Genomic DNA, 25,890 nt, shown 5'->3' on the forward strand with positions numbered 1-25,890 from the left:
AAAAACAAAAAAAAAAAAAAAACCCCCCCCCCGCCCCCCCAAAAAAACCCCCAAAAACAAAAAAAAAAAAAAAACCCCCCCCCCGCCCCCCCAAAAAAACCCCCAAAAACAAAAAAAAAAAAAAAACAAAACAAAAAAAAAAAAAAAAAAAAAACGAAAACGAAAAAACATCCCCAAAAAACCACCAACCCAGAAAACTCCCAAGTAACAAGACAAAATGACAGCAAAAAACTACCAGAAGCAAAAAGAAAAAACTTTTTCATTGGATAGTCACAGTAGTTTTCTCTTTGGTGAATGAAATATTCACCTGTTTAAGTGCCTAACATTCATGAAGTGAACTGACTGCTGAAGATAGTCACATGAAGAAGGCAGAGATATGACAGTCTTTTAAGCAGCACCTAACTTTTACCACTAAGGCCTGTAATTATCAGTGGAAAATATAGTTTTGATTCCTCACCCAACTGACTCTTTGGTAACTGATATTACCTGTACTTTTTAAAATGTCAGTGTGTGTGTGTATTACCATTGCAGGTTTTACAAATATTTTTTACTCGGTATTTGATTCATTTTTGATTTGGTATATTAAGTCAATCTTCATAAAGGTAAAATGCACACAACAAAAGTTGTTTACAGATTGTTCAGATATTCATTTTTTACAGAGTGATTTTTAAGTTTTGTTTTGTAATATCCATCTTACTATTTTATTGTCAGGCTACTGCTACTATAGAAATTCTATCCTACAATCAAGGACAAATGGAGAGTCAGCCTGAATCCCTCATTAAGAGGTGAGAGCTTATGTTGTAGGATAACCAGGCTGCATGTTTGTAATGAAAACTGAAAGGAAATTTTCCTTAAATTTGGTTTGTGGACAAGTCCTTCTAATAGCTTTAAAGTACCATGAACGCTGTCCAGAGTGTGTTTAGGAGCAAAAGTGCTAAATTAGAGGTTGAGGATTGAGTGGGATGAACAGAATATCATAAAACACACAAGTGGTCACCATTCAGATCATTAGACCTGTGTAGCTTTCACAGTGGAACGTTGCACTTTGCAGTCATATCAAGTAAATCAGATTGACTCTGTGTGTGTGTGTGTATATATATATATATATACACACATACACACAATATCTACACATAGATATATACACATATATACCATGTGATAATATATGATCATTACAGCCAAACGTCAGTCTTGTAGCAAGACTGAGAAAATATGTCCTGAGATGATTTGATCTCATTATGCTGTAGTAGGTGAATAATTTTCTCCTTAAACATATAGCAGAAAAAAAAAAAATCTAGGGAGCAGAAGTGCTATGCAATGATTTTGTATTACAGTTGAAAATTTTAAAAATAGGAAATTTAACAACAATGTTTTGTTTATAATGGCAGGATATTTTTTCCCCGAAACAATGCATGGGATGCTTTGTAAAGATGAGTATCAAACCATAGAGGAATTTATAAGCAAAATCCCAAACCTACTGGTTTGACATGAATCAGTATTTTACCTAGCCTCTGTTATAATGCTCAAGGTATTCCCAATATTCCTTTTTTCATATGCTTTGTCTGTTGTTTAAAGAAATTCAAAGAAATATCCTAGCATGTTGATGCCTGCTTAAAGGAAAAAAAAAATATACCTTTTCTGTCTGCCTGATTAGAGTTCCAGACATTGATATCCATGGCTATGTATATTATCTGATATAAATATATTATTTCATTCCTAATTTTCTTCATTTCATAGGAAGCATTTTAATGGAATACTCCAACATATGACAAAAACAGTTAAAAAGTTATATATTTTCCCCCTCTTCATTTGATTCAGGTGGATTAATCTCAGCTTTGCATGTTCAGAAGCTACTATCTGGAAATCTTCTTGTATAACTGAAATATAATTTGGCCAGCACATATACTAAATGACATTGATTTCGATTTGTGAAGAAAATTGAGCACTTCTGCTTATTTTCCCAGGTTTTTAGTTATTTCTTGCTTATAATCTTTCAAAGTTAAGTAGTATGCTTGAAAAGTTCTTGCATTTAAGATGTTACAGAAAATGTGTCTTTACATCTGTATTGCATTTTGCCATGCAATATCTGTATCAAATCCATTGTGAATATAATGGAATAATAGAATGGTTTGGGTTGGAAGGGTCCCTAAAAATCATCTAGTTCCAACACCTTTGTCTTGACCTACTCTGGTCAAGGAAATCTTCTGCTAGAATGTAAATTAGAAAGTAATAGAAATGTATGGCCTAGCATGTGTCATAGTAGGCCTCACTGTCTACTCTTTTTAGTAAAACCACTGAGTGGCATGCTTTGTTTTTGGGCAGATTTTCCCCACTTCTCATATTTTTTGGCTTTTTTTTCTGGAATAACAGTATTCTATAAGGAAGATCTGTTATAGCATGTTTTTATTGATGAGGAATGAGATAAAGTGATAATCCAAAGAAGCTGGAGTTAGAATAACCACAAAAAAAAAACAAACCCAGACACAAAAATGGATGTTCAAATGCCAACCATATCAGTTTTCTGGCACTGCAGACAAATATTTTCTGCCACTTTGCCTTTGCCTTGCACAGCAACCAACAAAAACTGCAGGGTGGGGAAAAGGAAGTGGATGGACTGGCAGGGAGAGCCAGCATGACTATACTAACTAAAGGTTCTGAGTTGCTTTTGACCTGAAATTCCCTATTGCTGAGTAATGTGATTGGCATTATTTTTTGGATGGATTTTCTCAGGGTAATAAGACAGAGTGAAATAAAACATTTTTCAGAGAGTTCTGCCCACCAAAGAGAGAAAATCTTGGGCATCTAATTTTGTGGCTTGTGACTGTGCTTATTTTAATTAGTGCAAAATCAGAATACTATTAATTTGGGGGACAGAAGGGCAGTGTGCATTGGGTTCCATGTCCAGAGGACAGTTGTCCATAAATTATTAGCTTGTGGGCACAGAGCATGTAGTTTCAGTTTTCAGTGTGCTAGACTCATCCTTGTGACCCCAGGAAAGATATTGTTCCTTTGTTGTACCTATGTTATCCTTTGTAAACCATAAATATGTTCTTATTGAGAAAATTACTGTTTGCCTGTGATAGTCTGTGTCAAGTTAAATAGGGGCTAGACAAAGTTTGGGTAATTCTTCTCAGGGGTTGAATGTAGGGCTAAGCTGTGATTGCAATCTTACCACAAGATTCAAGATCACACAGTGAATTGGCTGGCTAGAACCTCCTCGGCAGTTTCTTCTGTTTCCTTGTGTCCTTTTTTTTTTCCTCCCTTCACTTAATTAAATTTTGTTCTAGTGTTGATCTATTTTTGACTCTTCATTATTTGCACATATTGAAGTAATAAACAGTAATTTTCATTATTTACAATTTTCTTCATTATTGAACTAGAATTTAAAGTTAAGTTTTATTTTAACAAAACTGTTTTATAGATTCTGAAGTAAATATGTACCATCTTTATAAATACTCAGGTGTAGTTCTAAAAAGATACAGATAAAGCCCTTGAAGTCCCTGGGATAGGGGTATAAATACCATGTAAAGGGATAGCACAAATAACTATACATAGTTGGTTCAGATCATAAAGTCATCTTGTAGATCAGATTTACAGCTGCTTATGCAGAGAAGCAAGAAATGGAAATTATTGTAAGCAAGCTGAAAATACCTGCTGTCAAAATCTGCTTGTCCTGTGATCATCAAGATTACATCCTTCTGCTGCATACTCAGTAGGTTCAGAATTGCTGAATTTGATACATTTCAGTGCAAAATTTGCCATCCTGATCTGTGAAAATGGAAGCTCAAGCTCTGCTTTTATTAACACTTCACCATTTTTATTGTTCTGCCCAGACAGTATCTGGAGGGAAAAAAAATCAACACTTAGTGATGCATGTAATGCTTCCTGCAATACCTTAACAGTAGGGGGTTTTGCCTCCAGGGTAGAGAGAAAAGGGAGAGAATTGCTTGCTGTGAGCTGGAAAAGCAGCAGCGCAGTTGGCTCTGGCAGTGAGGGGGTTGACTGACAGTCTGCAGTGCAGTGGAGTTAGCTGAGCTCCCTATATGGCTGTGGATTAGCTATATGCTAATACTGATAGGAGAGGAGCAGTACAGAGCGCAGTGAGCTGACGGTGGAGGCGATCAGCCTCAGCAGAGCTGACTCCTCAAGAGCCATGGCTGAAGGGGGTGAAGGAGGGGAAGATGAAATACAGTTCCTACGAACTGTAAGTATCTGCTTTTTATAGGTCATGTAGTACATGATTTTGTGCCTCATGTCTATTTCTTTTCTGTTGTATTAAAAATAAAGTGTTATTTCTGTGCTGGGCTTTGCCAAATGACAGAATTGATTTAGTCAGTGGATAAAATAAAGCCAGAATAAGAGCTCTAATAGCATCATGCAGTCTCAGTGTGTTCTTCGCTGAATCTGCTCAATAGCCAGTTTGGTATAAGGAGACTGATTTCCGCTGTAATCCCCTGTGTTTGAAGCGTCCCCGTCAACTTTGTACTTGGGTTTCTAAATGTAGCATGCCAAATATGTGACCTCTGAAACTTCTGTCTGGGTTGGATTTCACTGACATTAACAGAAGCTTTGCAAATAGGAGTGCCTTAAAATGATGAATAAACCAAGCAAGCCCCTGATGACCTCTTCTGATAAACATGCACACAGAAGCACACTTGTGTGTAGGGAATACCAACAGATGTTGAAGTCAGGGCTCTGCAAATGTTTGGGGTCTTTTCTCTACTTAAAAGAAGCTTATATTTAAAGGACATAAGCATTTCTTTGGGAAGGGGTGTTAATTAGTGAAATACCCTCCACTAGGTGTAATTTTTTATAAAGAGCCCTCACACCATTCTTTCCTAAAGCTTTACACAAATCTAGTATGACAACTGATTTGGACTTTTAAGCAAGTAGTGTACATGCATTAATTTTTGGGAAGAGGATAGCATCCTTTTCATGTCTCACCTTGTGTCTCCTTATATTTACCCTGCATGACTAAGAGTGTGTTGTTGTGTAACTAGCATGGAAAAACTGTTATTAGATGTGTGTATTCCCTTCCCCTTCCATGCTATCTTTACTTTGCATTCATCACAAATAATATTCTAGAAACAAGCTTCTTTAGAGCTGATTCAACTCTGAAAGAATAAGTCACTGAAATAAAAAATGCTAAGTTCCCAAAGTAAGAAATTATAAGATTGATTTGTGAGAATCTGGAGTAAGTTATTTATGGGAAATAAAGGTTGGAGTGAGGTGATGGCTGTTGCTGTAAGTTGTTTAGGTGTAAAGAAGTGTCATTAGCATCACAGGGGGGGATGGATAATGACAATGAAAAATCTTTTCCAACATTCCTCCACTACACTCTTTAGACGTACATATTTTAGCAGATTACTCCAGCCTTTAATCTGAGACTGGAGCTTTAAATGTATATCCTTCACCCTCTCACTTTCTAGGATGTTGCCTTGACTGAACAGCCCATCCTCAGCGATGGAGTGAGAAGCTTTGCCCTTTCATAGGTAGCCTGTGTGTGCTACATGAGATGGCAATTTCTCCTGCTGGGACACATTCTCATGCTAGAGTAACTCTGTTGCACTTCTTCCCAATGGTTAAAATGAAGTGCTCAGTAGGGGTGTGGGCCAAAACTGGAAATAGCAAAAGAGAGACTATGCAGAAGTGTTCCTTCCACGTAGTGCAAGGCAATCTTCTACAGGGGAGGGAATGGACTAGATTTTTCTCTTGGAATTTCTAGCTACTTCTTGCTCTAAATAATCATATTAGTTACTGCTGTCTCCTCTCGTTATAAAACTTCCTTCACCTTTGAAGGGCAAGGGATGAATTATTGTTTCTTGGTATACTGAGAAAGGAAACATTTGTTAGATATGAGTGCTACAGTGAGATACACCTTCAGTACTAATTTCTTAGAGCTTTTATTTCAGCATGAGCTTACAAACATACAGTACAGTAGTCCTTAGGCACTCTTGCAGTGACATTGTTAATCAATTAGAATCTTCTCTGAATCAAAATATTTTCTGGGTTTTTGGATTTCTGCTGAATGTTTCCAAGGCTTATGCAGCTGAATCTTCCTTTGAAAATGTTGATGTCCATATTTTAATTTTTGAGTCTTTAGAGAGAAATTATTATTAGAGGATATTTTATTGTCTTGGGGATAGCTCTTTCTTGGTTAGGTATAAAATAAGATTAGAAATCTTTTGATTCAAAGATATTACACAGCATTGTTTTGAAAAAGCAAGAGAATCAACCCTTAAAAATTAAAAAATATTTTTTGCTATCTTAAACACAAATGTCCTTTTGTCCTTAACTTTTTGTTGGTTATTACTTTTTTGTCTTCCAGATGAAATTGTTTAGTCTTGTGTCTCGCTTTTATGTTCTTTCCTCATATAAAAGGTCAAGAAGCTTGGTGATGCATCATGATGAAATCTGTATTTGTTTCTATGGAGCAGTAACTTGTGGGTACATTCATAGGATTTGATGGAAAGCTTTTTACTGTCACTTTCTGTTCCAAAACACTCCTTATATTTAATTAGTTTGGCAGCAATGGGAATGAGAAACACCTAAAGAACAAATTCCAGAGAGGATAAAAACATTATCATTGTTCTAGTAGTAGTATGTCTTCAGTACTCATTTCAAATATGTCCCAATGCTTGTGTAAAGCCTCTACATGCAATGACAGCATTTCAAGGAAGGTGTTATTTATACAGTGTAATTTCTGTTCTGATTTTTTCTCTCACTTTTAAGTTCAGTATGAACATAAATAAATATATATGCACACATATTTTTTTCTTACACTGCTACCCTGTTGTTGTGTCTTTGTTATGAACTTTTTGGTGTTTTCTTTTCTTATAATAATGCTTGGAGTTCTTTATCTATTTTTCTAATTGGTGGTTTCCTTCTGGATTTGTCTCTGGATATTCAGCGTGTCATGTACGGAAGGGAGAAGCAAAGCACTTGTTGCATGTGTGTAACATGCAATACTGCTGTGGTTTAGTTTTCCTTTTGTTTAGATGATTTTCCCATATTGTTTATTTGTTACCCCTTCCTAAGGTGTGAATACACGAGAAATCAATGTAGTTGACATTATACAGTGTTAGGTAGGAATACATGTAAGATAACATGCTGAGGGATATAGAAAGAACCTTTTTGCCCTTAATGTGAATGAATGAGTGTAAGGCATTCTCATTTGAGCCTTTCCTAGCTGCTGGGAATTTACTGCTATGATGAATTGAAACAGTTCTCTCCTCTCCAGAAAATGTTCACAAGTTCCTGGTGCTGCTGAATTACTCAAATATGAGGTGGTCTCTGTCTTGGAGCAAAGACCTTTTGCCTTCTTTCATTAGAAATACCTAAATAGTAACTTGCCAACAGTAACTAACAACATGGTTGAGGGTGGTGGGGAAGTTCCACCCCTGCCAAAGCACTTTAAATGTAATGAAGTATATAAAAGTTGTTTGCCACCTTAGAGTCCTAATTATGGTGGTAACACTAATTGAAAGGTCTATTGCTTTGCCATTGTTCCTGAAGTTCATGCTGTTAATGGAAGGAGTTTCTCCTTATTTTAATAGAGATACCTTTTTTTGTTTGGTTTTGGTTGGTTTTTTTTTTTTTGGGTTTTTTTTTTTTTGTGACGGTTCATTAGTCAACAAAATTTTGCCTCATTTTCTGTAAATCTAAATACTGTTTGTGCTGGTGTGTCTGGGCATAAGTGTACACATGCCTTTGTACCTGTGCCTGTGTGTGTGTGATTCTTTCCCCAGCTGGTTACTAGTCCTTCATTTTTGTGAGTGACAAAGGCCTTACCAACCGGTTCTTCTTTAACTTTTGCTCTTTTAACAGCTTCTCTCAAAGACTTTAAGTGTTCTCATAAACCTCTCCAATCACTCTAAAAATTTACAGATAGAAATGGGAAACTGTTTTCTTCCATAGACTGACTGTAATTATCTGTTATGCTTAAATAGCAAATTACTGTTGTTACAAAGACCCAGAAAAAATATTTTAATTTTTTTCAAGATCTTGTTCATGTATGCAAATTTACACAATGAGTTTACAGTTCTTTTTAGGATCATTTGTGAATTGAGTTGCTGCTCATAATAAAGAGGATTGAGCAGCTCATACACAAATTTATTTGTGGATACACATGCCTATCCATACCTTTTGAAAATGAGGTCTTCTCCTCTTCAGATGTTACAAATGAAATGGGAAGTAATCTGTTTTACAATATGAACTCTCAGGTATAGTGTGAATTAGATTTTGGTTTTTTCCTCTCCAATCATTTACACTCTTGCCAAATATAAATATAAAAAGTGATTATATCATGATGCTTCTTAAAAACAGTTCTAAGAGTTGTACTAAACCATTTCAGTTTATCAGGGATCTGTATGGCATAAAACTAGTTCTTTTTAGATGCTTCTGATATATGTTGTTTCATCAAATCTGTGTTCCTAGTGGTGTATTTCTAGTGACATAAAGAACATACGAAGTGGAGATCTGAAAATAATTTTTCCATAATGGTCCAACTTTGTATCTAATAGTTGTGTTACTAACTGCATGCTGGTATTCTGTGACAAATATCTCTGTAGTTTGATTCAGTAAAGCACAGATATGTCCTATAAAACACCCACCAGACCAAGACTTGTAAACAAATATATTGGACAAATGTTCAAATACCAAACAATAATGGAAGATATTTCTAGGGAGAAGTCTTTAGCAGTGCTTAATTAAAAAGTGGAAAAATGTGAAACTGATCACAGTGAGTTGTGCATGAATTTATAGAAAAGCATAGAAAGGATAGGAAATGCCTTGAGATAATATCAATGGAATCTTCCTGATGCCCTTTTTAAGGGAGCTGGAATAAATTCTGTGTGCTTTTTGAACAGCTGTGTGTATTGCACTATATTGTTTTCAAATTAATTAGAACATTTTGTCTATTGTCACTGAAATGTGCTGCAATTCATGACACAGCAGTTCATTAGTCAGACAATTCCTTTCAAAAAAGGAGTAAAAATGAAGAATAATGTTATATAAATCTTGAATTACTTCTGAGAGCGGGTGTGTATTAGGAGTTTAGTTATTTTTGAGTTAAATATTTCTGTATCTCTTTATCTATTCATCTCTGTGCATTGAATCTCCCTCTTCTGATCCTGTTGCTGCAGTTGTAGTTGTGTAGAAGTTCATACTTCTGAAGCTTTTAAATAGTACAACAAAAATTATGTAACAAACCAAACAAAAACTACACCATGTTTCTTCCTCTATTTAAAAAGAGTCTTTCAAATGTACTTGTTTTTCATTCTTAAACTTCAGGCTATCACCTGTACAACTATTCATGATCACTCTTATTTTCCATCATTTTCTACCATGGAAATCATACTTAATGTTGTAAATTTACCCTGAGTTGTGTTTCTAAGAACTTGTAGTGTCCTTCTTTGTAAATAATGTTGCTCAGTTTATTTTCATTCATTCAACTGCCACTTTTACTCTCTGCATGTGTTCTCAACTTTATGAATATTTTTGTCACTATTATTTTTGTCACAAAATTTTTGTCACTATTTTGTCACAATATTTTTGTCATCCTTTGCTTAGGACTATTTCCCTCCTGAAAGTAGGATCACATTGAGGAAAGATTTAGAATATGACAAAATTTCCAGTGCATCATGTGCTGTGATATGCTGTGTTTATTTTTTGTAAAATGAAGAATAAATCTTGTGCAATTACAACCTCTTTTCAAGCCAGAATTTTAAGCAAATGGTCTACCACAGTATAAAGACAACAGTCATTGTTTCAGACTGTAGTGCATGTTTTAACCTCCAAACATATTGGAGCAGTTGCTTGATATCTATAACAGCCTTTCAATTAAATTGTAATTTCTCTTTTGGAATGAAATAAATGTAAATGTCCATTTTAGGCCCCTGGCATGAAAAAGTTCTTTGCACCATGTTTAGATGGAAAGGGAAATACTTCAGTAATTTGTTATGTTTAATTTAAGGAAAATGGTTTGAAGTTTATAAAAAACCCAATTGTTATAAATAATCTGGGAAAAATGCATTTTCTGGGTGATGGTGTATTGGAAGACTAGATCAGGTAAAGGGGAGCAGAAAGAGGCAAAGGCAAGTCGAGTTTTTGCAGATAAAACAGTGAACAATGAAGAGTTGCATCATGATTAATCAGAGGTGAAGGCAGATTTCCTTCTGTCAAATTGAAGGTAGCTGAGGTAGGAATACACTTCCAAAAGGTCCTGACATTGATCTTGAAGTGGTACATTGTTTGGTTAGTTTCCTTGAGACATTTCTTGTATTTTATTTAGCATGGATCTGTAGAATAAGCAGTAATCTTATTATTTTTTCTACAAGAATGTAGATCAGTAAAATTCAGAGATGTGCTGTAAAACAATATACAATCATAGTACATATATGTGTGATATATGTATGGATATATTCTATATAATATCAATAGAATATATGTAATTATATGCGACAAGTTGCTTCATATTAGACCATTCTACATCAGTTAAAATCAAAGCAACATTATACTACGTGAACTCAACATCATGCTTTTCTACAGCTTTTCTCTACAGCATAATTTTTAAATATACTATTTCAAAAAGAAATCAGTGCATATACTACAATGTTTCAAATTCAGTGCATTGTTGGAAAATACTTGTGAGATTAAATGTATTCATGATAGATTTGACTTCTAGGATAGATCTAACTGCTTGTTAGTTTCCTTTCCTCTTTTTTTTTCTCCCAGTTACATTTCTAGCATTTGATGTTGATGCAGTTCTGTGGAAATAATATCAAATTTGTTGCAGTCAAGCAAAAATCTTCAATCTTGCCTTAGAATGATAGTGACTGAAAAGCCTTTTGATAAGATTTGTGACCATGCAATAATCCTGGATTAATACCCAAGCATATAGTCCCTATTTCCTCCTAGCCACACTGGTGGTTGTTGTAGGGATTTGTCTTCTGCTCGTGGTCTGCTTTTTGGTGTCTAAATGGGAATGAATATCTTCATTAATAAACAGTGAATTTGTTAGTGATGTTATGTATTTTTATAGAATGCAGCAAGTAGGTTTTCTGCTCTTTAGTCCCATGCCATACTAACTGGGTATGATTCATATTGAAATCCAGCAGCGAATATTGCCTCTTCTCAGTTCCCATGGCAGTGCTGTGACCACACAGCCAAATGCTGCCAGGTGCATTAGCTACACATTCTGAAAATTAAAACAGAGTTGCAGGCATGGAGGAGATGAAAAATAAAATTGGCATGCAGTTATTTTGAAGATATTGAATTCAGTTACAGGACACTAGCTAAAAGTTCTGTGTCTCTTGACTTCATACACAAAATGTACATTTTTCCAAATGACACATAGTAACATTGCAGATATATAATAGGCATAGATGTCTAAAGGCAGTAAAATTATCATCTCAATTAAAAAAACAATTGGTAATATAAACACACTTTAAAAGATTCAGAAGGAAAACATGAGGTATTAATGTATGCCTCAATGAGTGTTTTGGTTTATTTTCTCAATATAGAATTTTTAAATTTATATTCTGTCTTTAATGTCATGACAACATCACCAGACCATTCCTTCTGTCTATAACTTAGTAGGATATAGTGGTTTTTGTGCTGGAAGATCTAAAATTGTGCACCCGATATTACTTTTAGAGAATGTGTGTTCTAATTTCAGCAGATATTTTCCACCCAAATACTTGATGTGCTTGACTAGCTTTTGGAAACATGCTTTCTGAAAATTCAGTGAGTTTTATTTTCTCAATATAGAATTTTAAAATTTATATTCTGTCTTTAATGTCATGACAACATCACCAGACCATTCCTTCTGTCTATAACTTAGTAGGATATAGTGGTTTTTGTGCTGGAAGATCTAAAATTGTGCACCCGATATTACTTTTAGAGAATGTGTGTTCTAATTTCAGCAGATATTTTCCACCCAAATACTTGATGTGCTTGACTAGCTTTTGGAAACATGCTTTCTGAATTTATAGTGATGTTCTGAAGTGAAAATGGCAAATATGTGACAACTCAGGGTGCGTCTAAAGTAGCTCAAGGTTGGGATATGCATTGGAATTACAAAAGCCTATAGGAAAATTGTGATCTGCTTGATCTGCCTGAGGTCGTGTCTAGGTATGAGGCACCCAGAGCTGTTTGTCAGTCCCTGCACACCTGCTGCCAGTCAAGGCTCAGTCTCCACAGATGGGGCTCAGCTGTGAATAGGAGCTGGTGACCAGCCTGTAAACGCCCTTTTCCAGCTCCCTCTTTTGGCACATCTCATCCATGGGGAGGAGTGTCAGCTACGGTCAGCAGAAGTAACAGTAAAGACATCAGCAACATAAGGTGAAAGATTCAGTAGTAACATCAAGTTTGTTCCTTCTACTGGGCTTTTATCCAAATAAGCAAGTGCTAGTTCCTCAGTGAGCTGAGTAGTCAGCACACGCCTGAGCTGTTTTTAGTCCACAGCAAACATCTCTGTCAGTCTTGAGTATTCCTGCTACTTCAGCACTCAACCATGTTCTCTGATACCTTGTGCCAGAAAACCAGCTTCCCTTGACACAATTGCAACAATTTGAAATCTCTTCAATAACAAAGTAATAAAGAAGAATTGGAGCTTAAACAAAATATTTTAAAATTACTTATACAAAAAATATAATTTCAACTTGCAAATTGAAAAAACCTTTTTAACAGAAGATGCATAATTAATTTATAGCACTGGAAGTTTAACATGCTTTTGAACTACATCAGCAGTACCACATACAACTGGGAGTACAAGGATCATCAAGCTTAGAATATATACTAGTGCTAATGTCCCAGATGATTCACTAGAATGCCCAAGGCCAAATGACTCCCATTTCCCAAGACTCCATCTGATGTTCATTGGCTTCACTGCCTCATCTTTTCTGTATATGGAAAATTCTCAGAAGACTAATACACCTGATACATATTAAAGATACTTAATGTCAGTAGTTTGCATAATTTGGAAGATGATAAAGATTGTATAGAAATATTGATACAGTTAGTTAACATTTTGACTAAAAGAAAATTAACCCCCATTAAACTCCATTAAACTCCAACTTACCAGCCTGTCTTCTCAAGTGCATATCCATTTCTGTTGCACTTTTTAAGAGATCAAAATCAATAGATGTTGTAGTTTCTATGTGGCCAAAGCTGGGAAAAGTAGGGTCTAAAATTTGGGAGACCTCAGGCTAGTCATGTATATTATGCTTGTATTTCAAGCTGCAAGGCAATGTTTTGTGAAGAACATTCACAGGACAAAAGATTATTTGCTGCATTCATATTGACCATTACAGGATTAAATGCTGATAGGGATTTATAAGATCTGGTTTTCTGATTTGTCTGTGGAAAGTTAATGATGATTGTGTACCAAACCTTCATTAAAGTCTTTGCATTTGCCCTTTATTTTATTAACTACTTTGATATACTAGAATTAATAAAGAGGTTTTTTAAATGCATAGGAAAATATTAACATTTTTAATTTGCAGACACTAAACCTTTTCTCTAAAAGTTGTGAGTTATTATTTACTTGCTTTTCTAATAAAGTTTGCAGATCTGTTGGAAATCTTTGTTTATTTTAATTACTTTGTTACCGTGTGTGGAAATAGGTCCAGATAATCTGGAATAGGTGAAGTTACAAGTGGCTGAGGGTGACTAGCACTTCTGATGGCTGAATAACTCATGTGTCAACTCGGATGGTAGATTTTTTTTTAAAAAAATGTTTGTTTGGTTTTTTTAAATTTTTTGTTACACAATATAACGAAAACAATCTAGCTCAAAGCTTACAAAAAATGTCAAGAACTTTCTCTGTGTACTATACTGGATCCTAGGTGACTCTCTAAGGCAATGTCAAACTGACCCCATCTTTAAAGTATCTCTGTTGTGTGAGTGAATAAAAGAGCTGAGTGCTGGAATACCCAGTACTACCTCAATAATAACTCTTCAAGCAACTCTTGACTATAAAGGATAGGTATTCTCACTGGATCACTTATCATTGATTATTATTTTGAAAGTTTCAATAAAGCCCTGTTAAATATATAAATTTTAGTAAAATTTTTCCTGTTAAAACTTTTTAAAGTAATCCTGTCAATCAACACCTCTTCCTTCAGTCACTGTGGATGCTGATTATCCATATTTGCCCTAAGTATTTGGTTTTATTCAAGATTTATTTACTAAGTTTATTGTAGTTTTGCTCAAGATATCCCTAAATATTTTAAAATTTCTTCCATGAAATGGAATGAGGTAAAATTTTGTATCTTGTACAGATCCAAAATATTTCCACTGGTACAATTAAGTGACATTGCATCTCATATTGTGCCAGGTACTATAAGTTTAGAATATTTGGATTGTATTTTTATCTTCAATTTTTTATTTAATTAGACCCATAATATTTTCTTCTTATGTTTCTCTTAATAATGCTGTTGATATATCCTTTTGTAAAATAATGATGTTGATGTGTCTTTTGCATAGATTAAAGCTTTTTTCCTAATATTTTGATTCTATAGAGATGGAAAAAAGTTGATTTGTACATATATGGTAAAAACAACTATAATAGAATTTACAAAAAAAACTTCAATAAGAGTAGTATGTTAATATAAATTTGTGTTTTATAATAGAAGAAAAAGTCAGCAACTCTTATGACTCTCTTTCAAGACTAATGGTTTTCTAATAGTGACTTTAAGCTGCACTGCAAAGACAAGCTTAGTGGACAAAGTTTCACAGAAGGAAATATGACAGTGTTACTCGATAGTACATGAGATTATATCCTTCACCAGTGATGTGAAGGTTTCCATTGTTGCTTCAGTTTCATGTGTGAAATAGTAAAAATTTAGTATATCAAAGCTGGCCTGGAGAAGAATCCCTTTGCTTTAATCACACAAATCAGCCTGAGTTTCAGAATTCTTTAATTTATACATTTTGCATCTGATTTCCTTTTTGCACAAATTAATGATGCCTTGTGGTATGCTTGTATCATGTTGAAAGTTAAGAGAAGTTAAGTCAGTAATCAGCTAGCCCTAAACAAATGGTAAGGTCCAAAACAATTTGTTACAATATATGTCATAAATTGCAAATATTTTTTATTCAGCCAGATTGTTCTTCCAGTAGACACACTGATTTGCTGAGTTAGATAGTAAAGAGCTTCCTCAAATAAGAAAAAAAGGACATCACCAGCATTTAAAATATATTAATACAAAAATATGAAAATATATTGATAACGTTAAAAAAATATCTTTATTAAGGAAGAGAATTTTATCAGAAGGGAAAATGCTTTTCTTACTAAGGCTTTTGTAAATTTTTTTGTTTGAAAAGCCAACATTTGATGACTCATTGTGAATGGCCTAGGTAGCCTAACTGCAGATGAGTTGCAGAAGCTCTTGCTAATGACCTTTTACTGCTAACCAGAGTATAGTTGTTATTTCTCATCATAGCTGATATTTGCATGTCACAAGCAGTAAGCTGTAATAATGTATCCACTGGTGCCTTGCTATTGAAAATACACCAACCTTGAGAGAAGCTGAACAAGGAAGTACAGATTTTTGTGATTTATTTGAAATTCAGGAAGCTTGGTGGTATATGGAAGAGTCTAGATTAATTCAGAGCAGGTAAATTGAATTTCATGGCAGAAGTTTATTTTTGTTCGAAAGACACATTTTTTTTCTACCAGGCATCTTCCTAGGCCAGCTTCTCTCAAGGTTGACCTTAGGCTTAAATAACATCACTGACGAAGTAAGGGCCAGTTTATGAAGCTTAACTTGCTAATTAGAGTGGTAATATGACCTTTCTTTCTGTTGCCAATATGAAGACCATTTAGAATTCATAAATCACAACATTCTAAAGGGTGAAATGTGTTCACCATGATGTAAAAAATGGAGGGGGAGGGAGAGCATAAGTCAGCAAGGAAAAAAAAAAAAGATGAACGGTGATATTCTGCTACAGATAGTCCATGACATCCATAGAATATTTCTAGTGCTATTTAGAAAATTAATCACATTATTACACAGTTCTATCATGTGTTCATGCAACTTAACTGTGTCCTGATTACTACTTTTATCTTTTCACATCTCTGTCTCTTTTTGTTTTTCTAAAACAAACTAAACAGACACCCAATGATAAAATGGGAGTTGATGGCAGATTATCCTGACCTCAGGCTACTTCCAGGCAACATCACTTAACAATACTCAGTCTCTTCTGTGCATCCCTTAAATCTCCAGCACTACTGCTGTAAGGAAACATTCTATCAGCTAGCTGCATAATGCACCTGTATCAGAACACCAGAAGCAGATATCAGCTTCTGTGTACTCTGTTTTCTCTTTCTGTCATTTCTTAAGCCAGGTGTTTTCACAGCAACAATAAAAACTGCTTGCTGCTGTTACAATAGAAGTCACAGAACTATTCCTCTTAAATGCAACTGCAGAGGACAGAGGCAAAAACATAGTTGTTATTTTCTGAAAACTAGAAATAGAACATTAGGAAGAAATTCTTCACAGAAAAGGTGTTTAGGCATGGGAATGGGCTGCCCAGGCAGGTGGTGGAGTCACCATCCCTGGAGGTGCTTAAGGAAGGACTGGATGTGGCCCTTGGTGCCAGGGACCACTTGACAAGGTGGTGTTTGGTCATGGGCTGGACTTGATGATCTCAACCTAGTTAATTCTGTGATCCTGTAATATTATATAAACATGGCAAAAGTAGTGAGCTTTTAGCAGTGCTGACTTAGCTCTCATCTGAACACGTCACCATGCAACTGCAGTTTTCTTTGAGACGGCATCCCAAAAATAATTTATACCCCCTTGTGTTCAAGCAGATATTTAAGTAGTCAGGATTCTTGGTACATATGACTGCTGTTTGGGTTTTTTGAGGTTGGTGGTTTTATTATAGGATAATTACAAATGGATTTGTCAGCATTTGGGGGGTTGGGGTGGGGATATGGAAGGTGAAGTGTTACAATATTTGCAGAAATGCTATCTTAGACAATGCTGAGCAATGTTCATCTGTCCTAAAATAGAGGTCTGAAGCAATGGCAGCACCTGTTTCTTGCCAAGTATTTCTTCTCCTGTTACCATATTCTATATGCATATTCACTCTGGTCACTTTCTGTCTAGTACATACATAGTTTTCAGGGCTCTTGTGACAATTAGCTGTGCTTGAATCATTGGCTGCAGGTCTTGTTTTCAGCCATTTACGAGTTAGTGTAAGGCTCATACGTAGCACTTGACAAAATGTTATAGCTGTGTGTAACAGTCAGTTGTTTGTAGTTATATGTGGTGAGAGTGTACTGTTGCTAAATAGTAATTAGAAGGTAAATGTTCTAAATATGAGAGCCTGTAGATGCAGAAAGAGAGATCTACTGCATCTGCAATTCAATTAAAAAAATCCAATTGCATATTTAATTTCTATGCCTTTTATATTAAGATTTGACTCAGCATTAAAGAAGTAGAACAACCACTTCTCATGTTGCAATGAGAAGTAGTAATTTCAGTCCAGTTGTCTAATGATGGCCAATTTTGAAAGAATTATCTTAAACCATCTCAAGTGAGCCATGATTAAAACCCCTGTTTTAGCCTAATTAATGTGCTTTGAAGTACTCTCTTAATGTTTGCAGCTGTTATTCAAACTGTGGTTTTAATCTGAGTAAGCAAAATAGTACCTGTGATATAACACAAGTATACAGACTGTCTCAGCAAGAAACTATTTTGCTTTTTTTTTGAATAGTTTTGATTTTTATTCTGTTGCACTCAGCTAAAGGCTAGGATCTACTTGTTTATAAATGTAAGAAAACAATACATTCCCTGACACAAAGTAGATGTGTGGATGGACAGGCTGTAGGTGAGTGTACAAGGAATGGTCAGTATGAACAGGAATCATAACACATTTTAAATACTACACTGCAAAATGAAGGTTTTAAATAAAAGTTAAATGAAACAGGTGAAACCACAAGAGCAAACAAACAAACATTCAAACAAATCAGAAAATTCTAGTGGGTTTCCTCTGCAGGGAATTACCATCTGTGGGAGATTATAGATGTATCCCCAACCAAAATCTAAAACAAGCCCCTAACCTGAATGTTTTGTAGATGGGCACTTGTGATTAGTACCACAAACGTAACAGAAATGGAATTTACTTGACTGAAGGGATGGCATCTAAAGTAAGTGTTGTAAAATGTGGAATATCCCCTTAAGAAATTATGTTCTTTGATTTTTGATTTTTTTTAATGCTTTCAAGCCTAATCAACAAGAAGCGAGATTTAATCTGTGAGAGCAGCTAACAAGCGAGCTCCAAGTGATGTCCATGAGTTAGAAACACAAATTACCTTGTTAAGGTACAGAGCTGGACATGCTTCAGCAATCTCAGACCTAGTGGGAGGTTAACCAGGCTTAGGAAGTCGGATGCCCATCGAAAGTGGACACAAAGAATGCAGAATTTATAGACCACCTGGCAGAGCTCCCAAGGTAAGGAAGAAACCAATAAAACCAACCCAGCAATTGTGCTGAAATGGGCTCCAACAGTCTAAAAGGTAATTCCAGCAGGGGGAGATTGTGACCACTGGAACAAGAAACACACCAACTCAAAAAAAGGAGAAAGCCTGAGTACGTGGAGTAATCAGCGTGGGAAATGAGAGCATCATTAACCAACATAAGATAGAATACTAATAAATAAGAGAACTATGCAACTTGTAGCCAAAGAACACTAATTCCCTAGTTTGCTAAAATACAAATAGTAAAATGTTACTATTTTACAAATAGTAAAAATTTTTGATAGTTGCTCTACTTGATTTGTAGAATACCACTAGGCACCCAGGCTTGCACAGCTCTGAAATGAATAATCAGTGTCACTCTCAACTGTGTAAATATTGGCTTGTTGCATCTGGAAAATGAATCTGATTTTTGGGGACAGCAGAAGGATGAATTGTAAACGATATAATTGGGATGGGATAAGAAGGAAAAGCTTAAGGTACAATTATCCCACAGAGATGGATTTTTTTCTTTGACAGGAAGGGTAGCAATGTCATAGTGAAGAAAAAAAGGAGATCTGGGCATGGAGTTGACTGGGGAGACAAAGAATTTTTATATTCAGTCACTGTGAATATGCATTAATAGTGAAAATTCTCAAGGAGAGACTGACACACCAGTTCATACCCATTTCCCCTTTAGCTCTACCTGAGGGTGTAAAAAACAGAGTGAGAACAACTGTCATGCTGTCTCTTGTTGTTTGATGTTATAAGAACTATCATGGAGTTATAAGAAAATGCAGGATTTTATTAATATTTTAATGCATGACTCGTAAAAATGGTGGGTCTTACCAGGAGGTTGCTTGCTCTTAATGGAAAATTGCAAATAATTAGGTATTTTTCTTCTTCAGCTTCAGAGTGGAATCTACATTCAGTAATAAACAAGGCCGTATTTTCTTAAATATGGAATGAATACAACACACAATAAAGACACTTTGCTGATAATGCTGAAATTTCTCTGTCATTGCTCCTCACAGACTCTTAGGCTCTTCTGTTCATAGGCTCTTCTTCAGACTTGCTAAGTCACTGAGACTTTCCAGTCTTTTTGTTCGCCTTATTTTACATAGCATCCATCTGAATTTTCTTTTCTCAGATTAGTCTTGAATTTATTTTAAATTAATGTGGAAACATTTATTTATGCATTACAAGAGCAGAAGACTGGGAAGAACTTTTTGAGTAATTGAATTAATTTTGAACTGAGGTTCAGTTTTAGAGCTAATTATATCTTCTCTCCTGCTGCTTTTATCAAGGTACCAGTCCACTAATCTAGCAATTTTCCTTCATTTTTTCAGCTTAAATATTTTTATGTACTTATAGATTTTTGAATGTGTCCCAACTGTAATTTATCAATATATTTATAAAGAAAAAGTCTATTCCCTCTCCAGTTTGTCTATTCTGGAGTAAGTAGACTGAGTTTGTTTAGCTTACTCTCACGACTCTCATGACTGCATATTAGGTTTCCTTAAAATTTTATTGTCCCTTATACTCCTGCTGTTTCACTCACCTGCAAACATTGGTGACAACCACTTCTTGGACAGTGACTTGGTAAATTCCTCTTTTTTTTTTGCCAGGACTTGCTCACCTTTCATAGCAAGGCCATACTGAAATATATTAAGGAATATAGATTCAACCTAGATACCAACCTGAAAAAAGAAGACAGGCTATGTATCTAAACCTCTCCTGAAGGCTGTAAAATCCCTGACTGTGTTAGTAAATTAAATATCTACTGTTAATTCTTTTGCCTTGAGACAAAGTGGAGGTATACAGCCTACATGCATACAGCTAAACAAATTCCCCAGCATATCAAATGTACTGCCTATTGAAAACAGTCTCTGGCCTGCCAGGGTATTTCTGGCAAGAGTCTGGTAGGTACAGGGCAGTATATTTCCTAGATTCATGCTGAGTGTGGTCTCCTGCCAGTGCAATTTCTGTGTACTGTCTAAGAGAAACTAGTGAAATATCAGGTGCTCAGGTTGTCACAAGTCTTTATTTACACTGTCATCAGACAGAGAGGACTGCAATACTGCTTTTCCTGCTCTTAAGAGTTTTTTTCAAATATCACATTTTAGTATTGAAGGAAATTCAATTTTAATTCAGAGACAAGTAGTTCCAGAAATATACTTTCTCCTTATAGCACCATAGGAAAGAATCATAGAATCATCAAGGCTGGAAAAGACCCTTAAAATTGAGTCCAGATGTTAAGCTAGAAAAGCTGTGTTCATCACTAAACCATGTTCCATCTATGAACCTTTTAAATACATCCAGGTGTGATGTCATGACCACTTCCATGGGCAGTATGTTTCAATGCTTGACAAATATTTCAGTGAAGAAATTCTTTTTGATATACAATCTAAAGCTGTATTGGTGCATCTTGAGGCCACTTCCTCTTGCCCTGTTGCTTGCTGCTTGGGAGAAGAGACTGATTCCCACCTCAGCCTCCTTTCAAGGAGCTGCAGAGAGTAACAAGTTCTCCTCTGAAACTCCTTTTCTCCAGGCTAAACAACCCCAGCTTTCTCAGCCACTTCTCTAGTCCTTTCACCACCTTTTTGCCCTTCTCTGGACATGCTCCAGCACCTCAGTGTCTTGTAGTGAGAGGCTCAAAAGTGAACACAGTCTTCAAGGTGCAGCCTTGCTAGTGCCAAGTCCAAGGGGATGATCCTTCTGGCCACACTATTTCTGATACAAGTCAGGATGCCATTGTCTGGCTTGGCTCTCTGAGCACACTGTCAGATCATGTTCAGACAGCTGTTGACCAACTCCCCCAGGTCCTTTTCCACAGGCAGCTTTCCAGCCCCAAGCAGTTTGTTACACAGATTATGCGTTACCACTGAATGACTTAGATCTAACAGTATTTTCTCACCCACCTTAATATTTTATATGGCACAGGAATTTATCCGATGTGTGTCCTCTGAGACAGAATCAGCCAGAGAAAGAGTCCTTAGTGCTGAGTCAGAAGGAAAAATTTAGGAATAGCACTGTAGTTGTCTATAAGCCAAAACTCTCTAAACTAGGCTTACAGTCCTAGCTGGATTTCTGTTCACTGAGCGAACAATCCTCGAGAAGTAGGAATGGCATTCTTGATCATTGAGTTTATGAAGGATAAAGTGTGATAGCCCTAATGGTAAATGACTTGTGCTCAGAAAGCCCACGGTGAAAACTTGTATTCAGGCTAGAACATGCAATCTGTGTGCATTGGAGCAGAACTTGCTATACTTCAAGAGATAATAGAATAGTTTATTAAAAAAATTCCTTAAAATCTTGACTATGTCCTTAATACCATGGCTTTAGAACTGGAAACTCCTCTTTTCTTAGAGTATGTATTAATTAGGTCTGAGACAAAACATGAACATTCACAAAAGTCAGTGTTGTGCCCAGCTACTGAAAGGTAATTTTTTTAGCAGTAATCCTCTCAGACATAGAATGCCTTTTACATAATCAAATTCAAGAGTAGAAATGCAGTCCGTGCTAAGAAGGGGAAAGATTAAAGTCAGCATTCTTTTGTATTTTTTATTGTTTTGTTTTTGTTGGAGTTTTTTTACATTCACAGTTAAACCAAGCCCCTCAGTTCACTTGGAACCATTGTTGATAATAAGAAAGTGTATTAATATGTTCATGTCTTCCATTGCCCAAGAAACTTACCTGCAGTTCTCAGCCAAAGATTTCTAAATTAGAAAGGCTATGGCTAAAATAGTCAGTAAAAGCCTATAAAAATCCCTCCCTTGAGCTTTCACTTGCAGGTAGAATTTAAGTGACCTAATTAAGCCTGAAAGTGATATAGTGTCACTTATTTGTCTGCCCGTGTGCTTCCAACAAATGTTTCAAAATGCTGTAATTTTTTTCTGTGGGAGTCTTAGCTCCATGGTAACCATATCCAGTTTAACTCTTTCAGAATCTGTAGAGAAATCTTATTCAATGTTAAATTTACTCCAGTTTCCTTTTAACTGTATTCCTTTCCTCCCTAAGTTCCCCCAAGTTTTGTTAAGTGTGGATGCAACTGATCTTCTGGTGTAGGATGACAATGACTTCAGAATAATTCTTCATATTTTCCTTATGAATAAGAGGAGAAATACAGAAAGAGGATTACTTTGTTAGGACAAAGTAATACTAAGATAATGAGTCAGACTGTAGTCTCACAATTTTCAGGAACAGTACCATTGCCACATTTGAAGTTCAGGACGTGGGAAAAAAAGTATTAAGAGTATAGAAATATTCTTGCATGAATTGATGATTAAATAATTGTGACCTTTAGAAAAGAAACAGTGCTGTGACAGAAATGCTCTGTAAGTTACATGGGGTGCCCATTCTCTTTCTTAGAATAAAATAAATTTTGAAGAGAAAAGGTGACAAATTCTTATGAATCATATTGAAGTAAAAGTCTCATGTTCAGAAACAAAAAAATACACTAGAGAATATAGGCTTTCTAATAAAAAATGTACAAGGGTTTTGCAAGGAGTTCTGCATTCCACCCTAGTACAAGAGATATAAAGTAACCTCTGTACATTTGAAGACTTTGAGGAAGTTTCCACAACAGTTTTAAGATAAGAGACTTAGATTGGTAAGGTAATTTGTGGAGTGTCCAAGGAGGGGGAAGGTTGGTGAATACTTACCACTTTCCTCAAAGTAATGGTATTGGTTTTAAGCCACAGTGACTTATCAGAAGCTATACCACCGATTTAACTGCTTCTGAAATAATTTGATCCAAAACCTAATGATATATATTTTTGTGGGTTTCAGTTATTTGCAGTCAGCTGTCTGTGTATAGCCAGGGAGAGAAAGTTCTATTTCAAGTTTAAGGCTGATGTCTGGTGCATACTGAATATAGATTTTATTGTTTTTCTTTCTATATATCTGTTCTCTCCTAAGCAGAAATCAAGTATTGGCAGGATATTAAATTAATTTCATATTAGACCTTCTGGTTACACTTCCATTTGACTTTCACTGTAGTATTACTTACTCATTACAATTAAGCCATACTGAAATCCTGGCAACTTGCCTGAAACCTTCACATCCTCCTGTGTTGAAATAAACTCTATGCTGCTGTTCTGATAGGAGTCACAATAGATGGTATAATTTTATTTTTTTTTTGTATTTGTTATTCAGAATTAATTTCTTCTTGTTAGTCAAAGACATAGCTATGAAAATCTGGCACAGCTTGAAAACTGCACATATTTTGTTATAGCTGAAATTGTTTTGTGGTTTGCTTGCATCACCAGTCTTTAATGGTACTACATGTAGTACTCTAGATACTGCATCTTTAAAATATGTCCCATTTCTGTTTACCTGGGTCTTACAAAACACACAAAAAATACTTTGAATTACTGGTTGTCATTGCCTCATGTTACTTAGAACATTCTCAGAGAGCATGAATTGCTGTCCTAGTTGAAACTCTAAGTTAGGAGAACGTAGTATTCAATGCCCCCTAGAACTGTGGCATCAACCATTTGTTAGTGAAGTGAAATTGATTACATGTCCTACCAGACAAGCTGCAAAAACTGATGGGCAAGAATAGGAGTCTCCATTCTTCTCTTTGTCAGAAATAGCACATTTGAGGGAAGTTGTGGTTGCAGTACCAGGACCAGAGATATATACCTGTATTTAACAGTTAAATTGTAAATACAGTGTATATTATACTCTTTGTGGCCATCACTGACCAAAAAAGTGCAGGTTAATTTCACAGAATTGAGTCACACTTCTGTTTTTTTCAGGATCTTGCTTTGTTAAATTAACTACAATATTTTTGTGCTAAATTCTCACAGTATGCTTTCCTTACTGGAATGATGATATACATATTTCCTTTATATTTTTAGTATGAGCTTTTGCTAAACATATTTCATTGGATAAAAAATGAACATAGTCAGAAATTGCTTCTCTGCCACTGTGATTTATCTTTATCCAGGCTTTTAACAGTGTGAGAGATTTGTGTGTTAATGTGTGTGAAAACAGGTAACTTCTACTCCTCAGTGGGGTAAAATAGCTTTTCTAAATATTTTCAGGCATATAGGGATGAAACTGGGACCAGCAGTTGTATTACCTTCTTTTTTTTAGATACTAAAAAGTTGACTTGTTCTTTGTATCCCCTAATTTGATATCTACTACACTGGCATAATAGAATTAATGATAATTGAACATGTGATTTATTGCAGTATTTTTTAAGTTTGCTGAGCAAAGAATTTTATTTAAAATTGAGGTTATTAGAACCTCAAGGAAGAGGAGGGAAGGAAAGTAGAACATAAAGTCCTCTGAGTATTAATTTTGGAATTGCCTTTAAAAAACCCAAAACATCTTCAAGAGATTCAGCCGAAGTAATATAGTTTTGAGTTTGTTTGGTGGTTTTTTTTTTAGTAATTGAAGCACAAAGTTTGTATTCAATTTAGCTACATTTCTCTTTCTCCTATCTCAGATAATCCACAATAGATTTGCAAATGATATCACTTCTTGTCTCCAATTCACCAATTTCCTAACTCAGAACTGAAAATTCAGTTCACTTATCCATACGTATTTTGTCAGTTGTTTTTTTTGGTTTTTTTTGTTGACAGTGGTGATGGTGTTTGGATTTTGGTTTTTTTTTTGTAATTACATCAAAGAGTTATAATCTCAGAACAACATTTGATTATGTTTGGTGTGCTTGAATCTCAGACTACAGACAGTCTTAATTCAAAAATTCAGTCTTTTGCATCTGTCTGGTAAATAGCACTTGTGGTATTAATCAAACTTTATGTGATAAAATTTAATGTAATGCAAATATCATAATTATCTTGCTTATTAAATTCACTTTCTTGAATATTTATTATGAGTTTATTTATTTATTTGTCTGTGGTTTTTTCAAAATTGTTGGTGAAAGCCAAGAGGAAACTGATGTCTGAAATATATTACCTGGAAGATAGGAAGCAGAAAAGAGATCATTATCATGCTTGACCAGTTCCAATACAGAAAAGAGATTTAGTAATAAAAAACACTGACTAAAGTTATATACTTATCCAGACAAAAGCACTGGCACTAAAATATGAGATTAGCACTGAAACTGTGGAGGCAAGTATAGTTATGTACATTTGATACAAAAAGCGAAAATGTGCCCATCAAGCCACTGAATTTGAGCTCTTAGGCAAATAAAAGAAATCTAAGTAAAATATATTGTGAAATCTCTGCAAGGGAGACAAAGAGAAGCAGGAGCTTGTAGGAACAAGAGAGGCAGGAATATCTTCAAATGCAAAGTAGTACAGACCTCTGTCATTGCCAAGTTGTTTCATCATATTGAGAATAGCCAGGTCAGTTCTGTGGTGCTAAGGTTGAAATGTTTAATAAAAACTCTTAGGGGAAGCACTTATTTCAGGAGATGGGATTTATTTTAAATTCTCAGTATATGT

At 35.3% G+C, this 25,890-nt stretch overlaps 1 protein-coding gene across 8 annotated transcripts in view; it reads left to right on the plus strand.

The window, feature by feature from the left end:
* The first annotated feature begins 4,066 nt into the window (after nt 1-4,066).
* The window catches only part of RYR3 (ryanodine receptor 3), a 193,441-nt gene continuing 171,617 nt past the window's right edge, over nt 4,067-25,890 (plus strand). For 7 of the 8 annotated variants that reach the window (XM_039705015.1, XM_039705018.1, XM_039705016.1 and 4 more), the window contains exon 1: nt 4,067-4,207. In XM_039705015.1, coding sequence (XP_039560949.1) covers nt 4,157-4,207 — 51 coding nt within the window. In that variant the 5' untranslated portion in view covers nt 4,067-4,156. The remainder of the gene's footprint in view (nt 4,208-25,890) is intronic. The other variant, XM_039705020.1, reaches the window with a different exon arrangement.

The sequence above is a fragment of the Passer montanus genome, unplaced genomic scaffold (genome assembly GCF_014805655.1).
Source record: "Passer montanus isolate IOZ18808 unplaced genomic scaffold, ASM1480565v1 scaffold18, whole genome shotgun sequence".
Classification (NCBI taxonomy): Eukaryota; Metazoa; Chordata; class Aves; order Passeriformes; family Passeridae; genus Passer; species Passer montanus.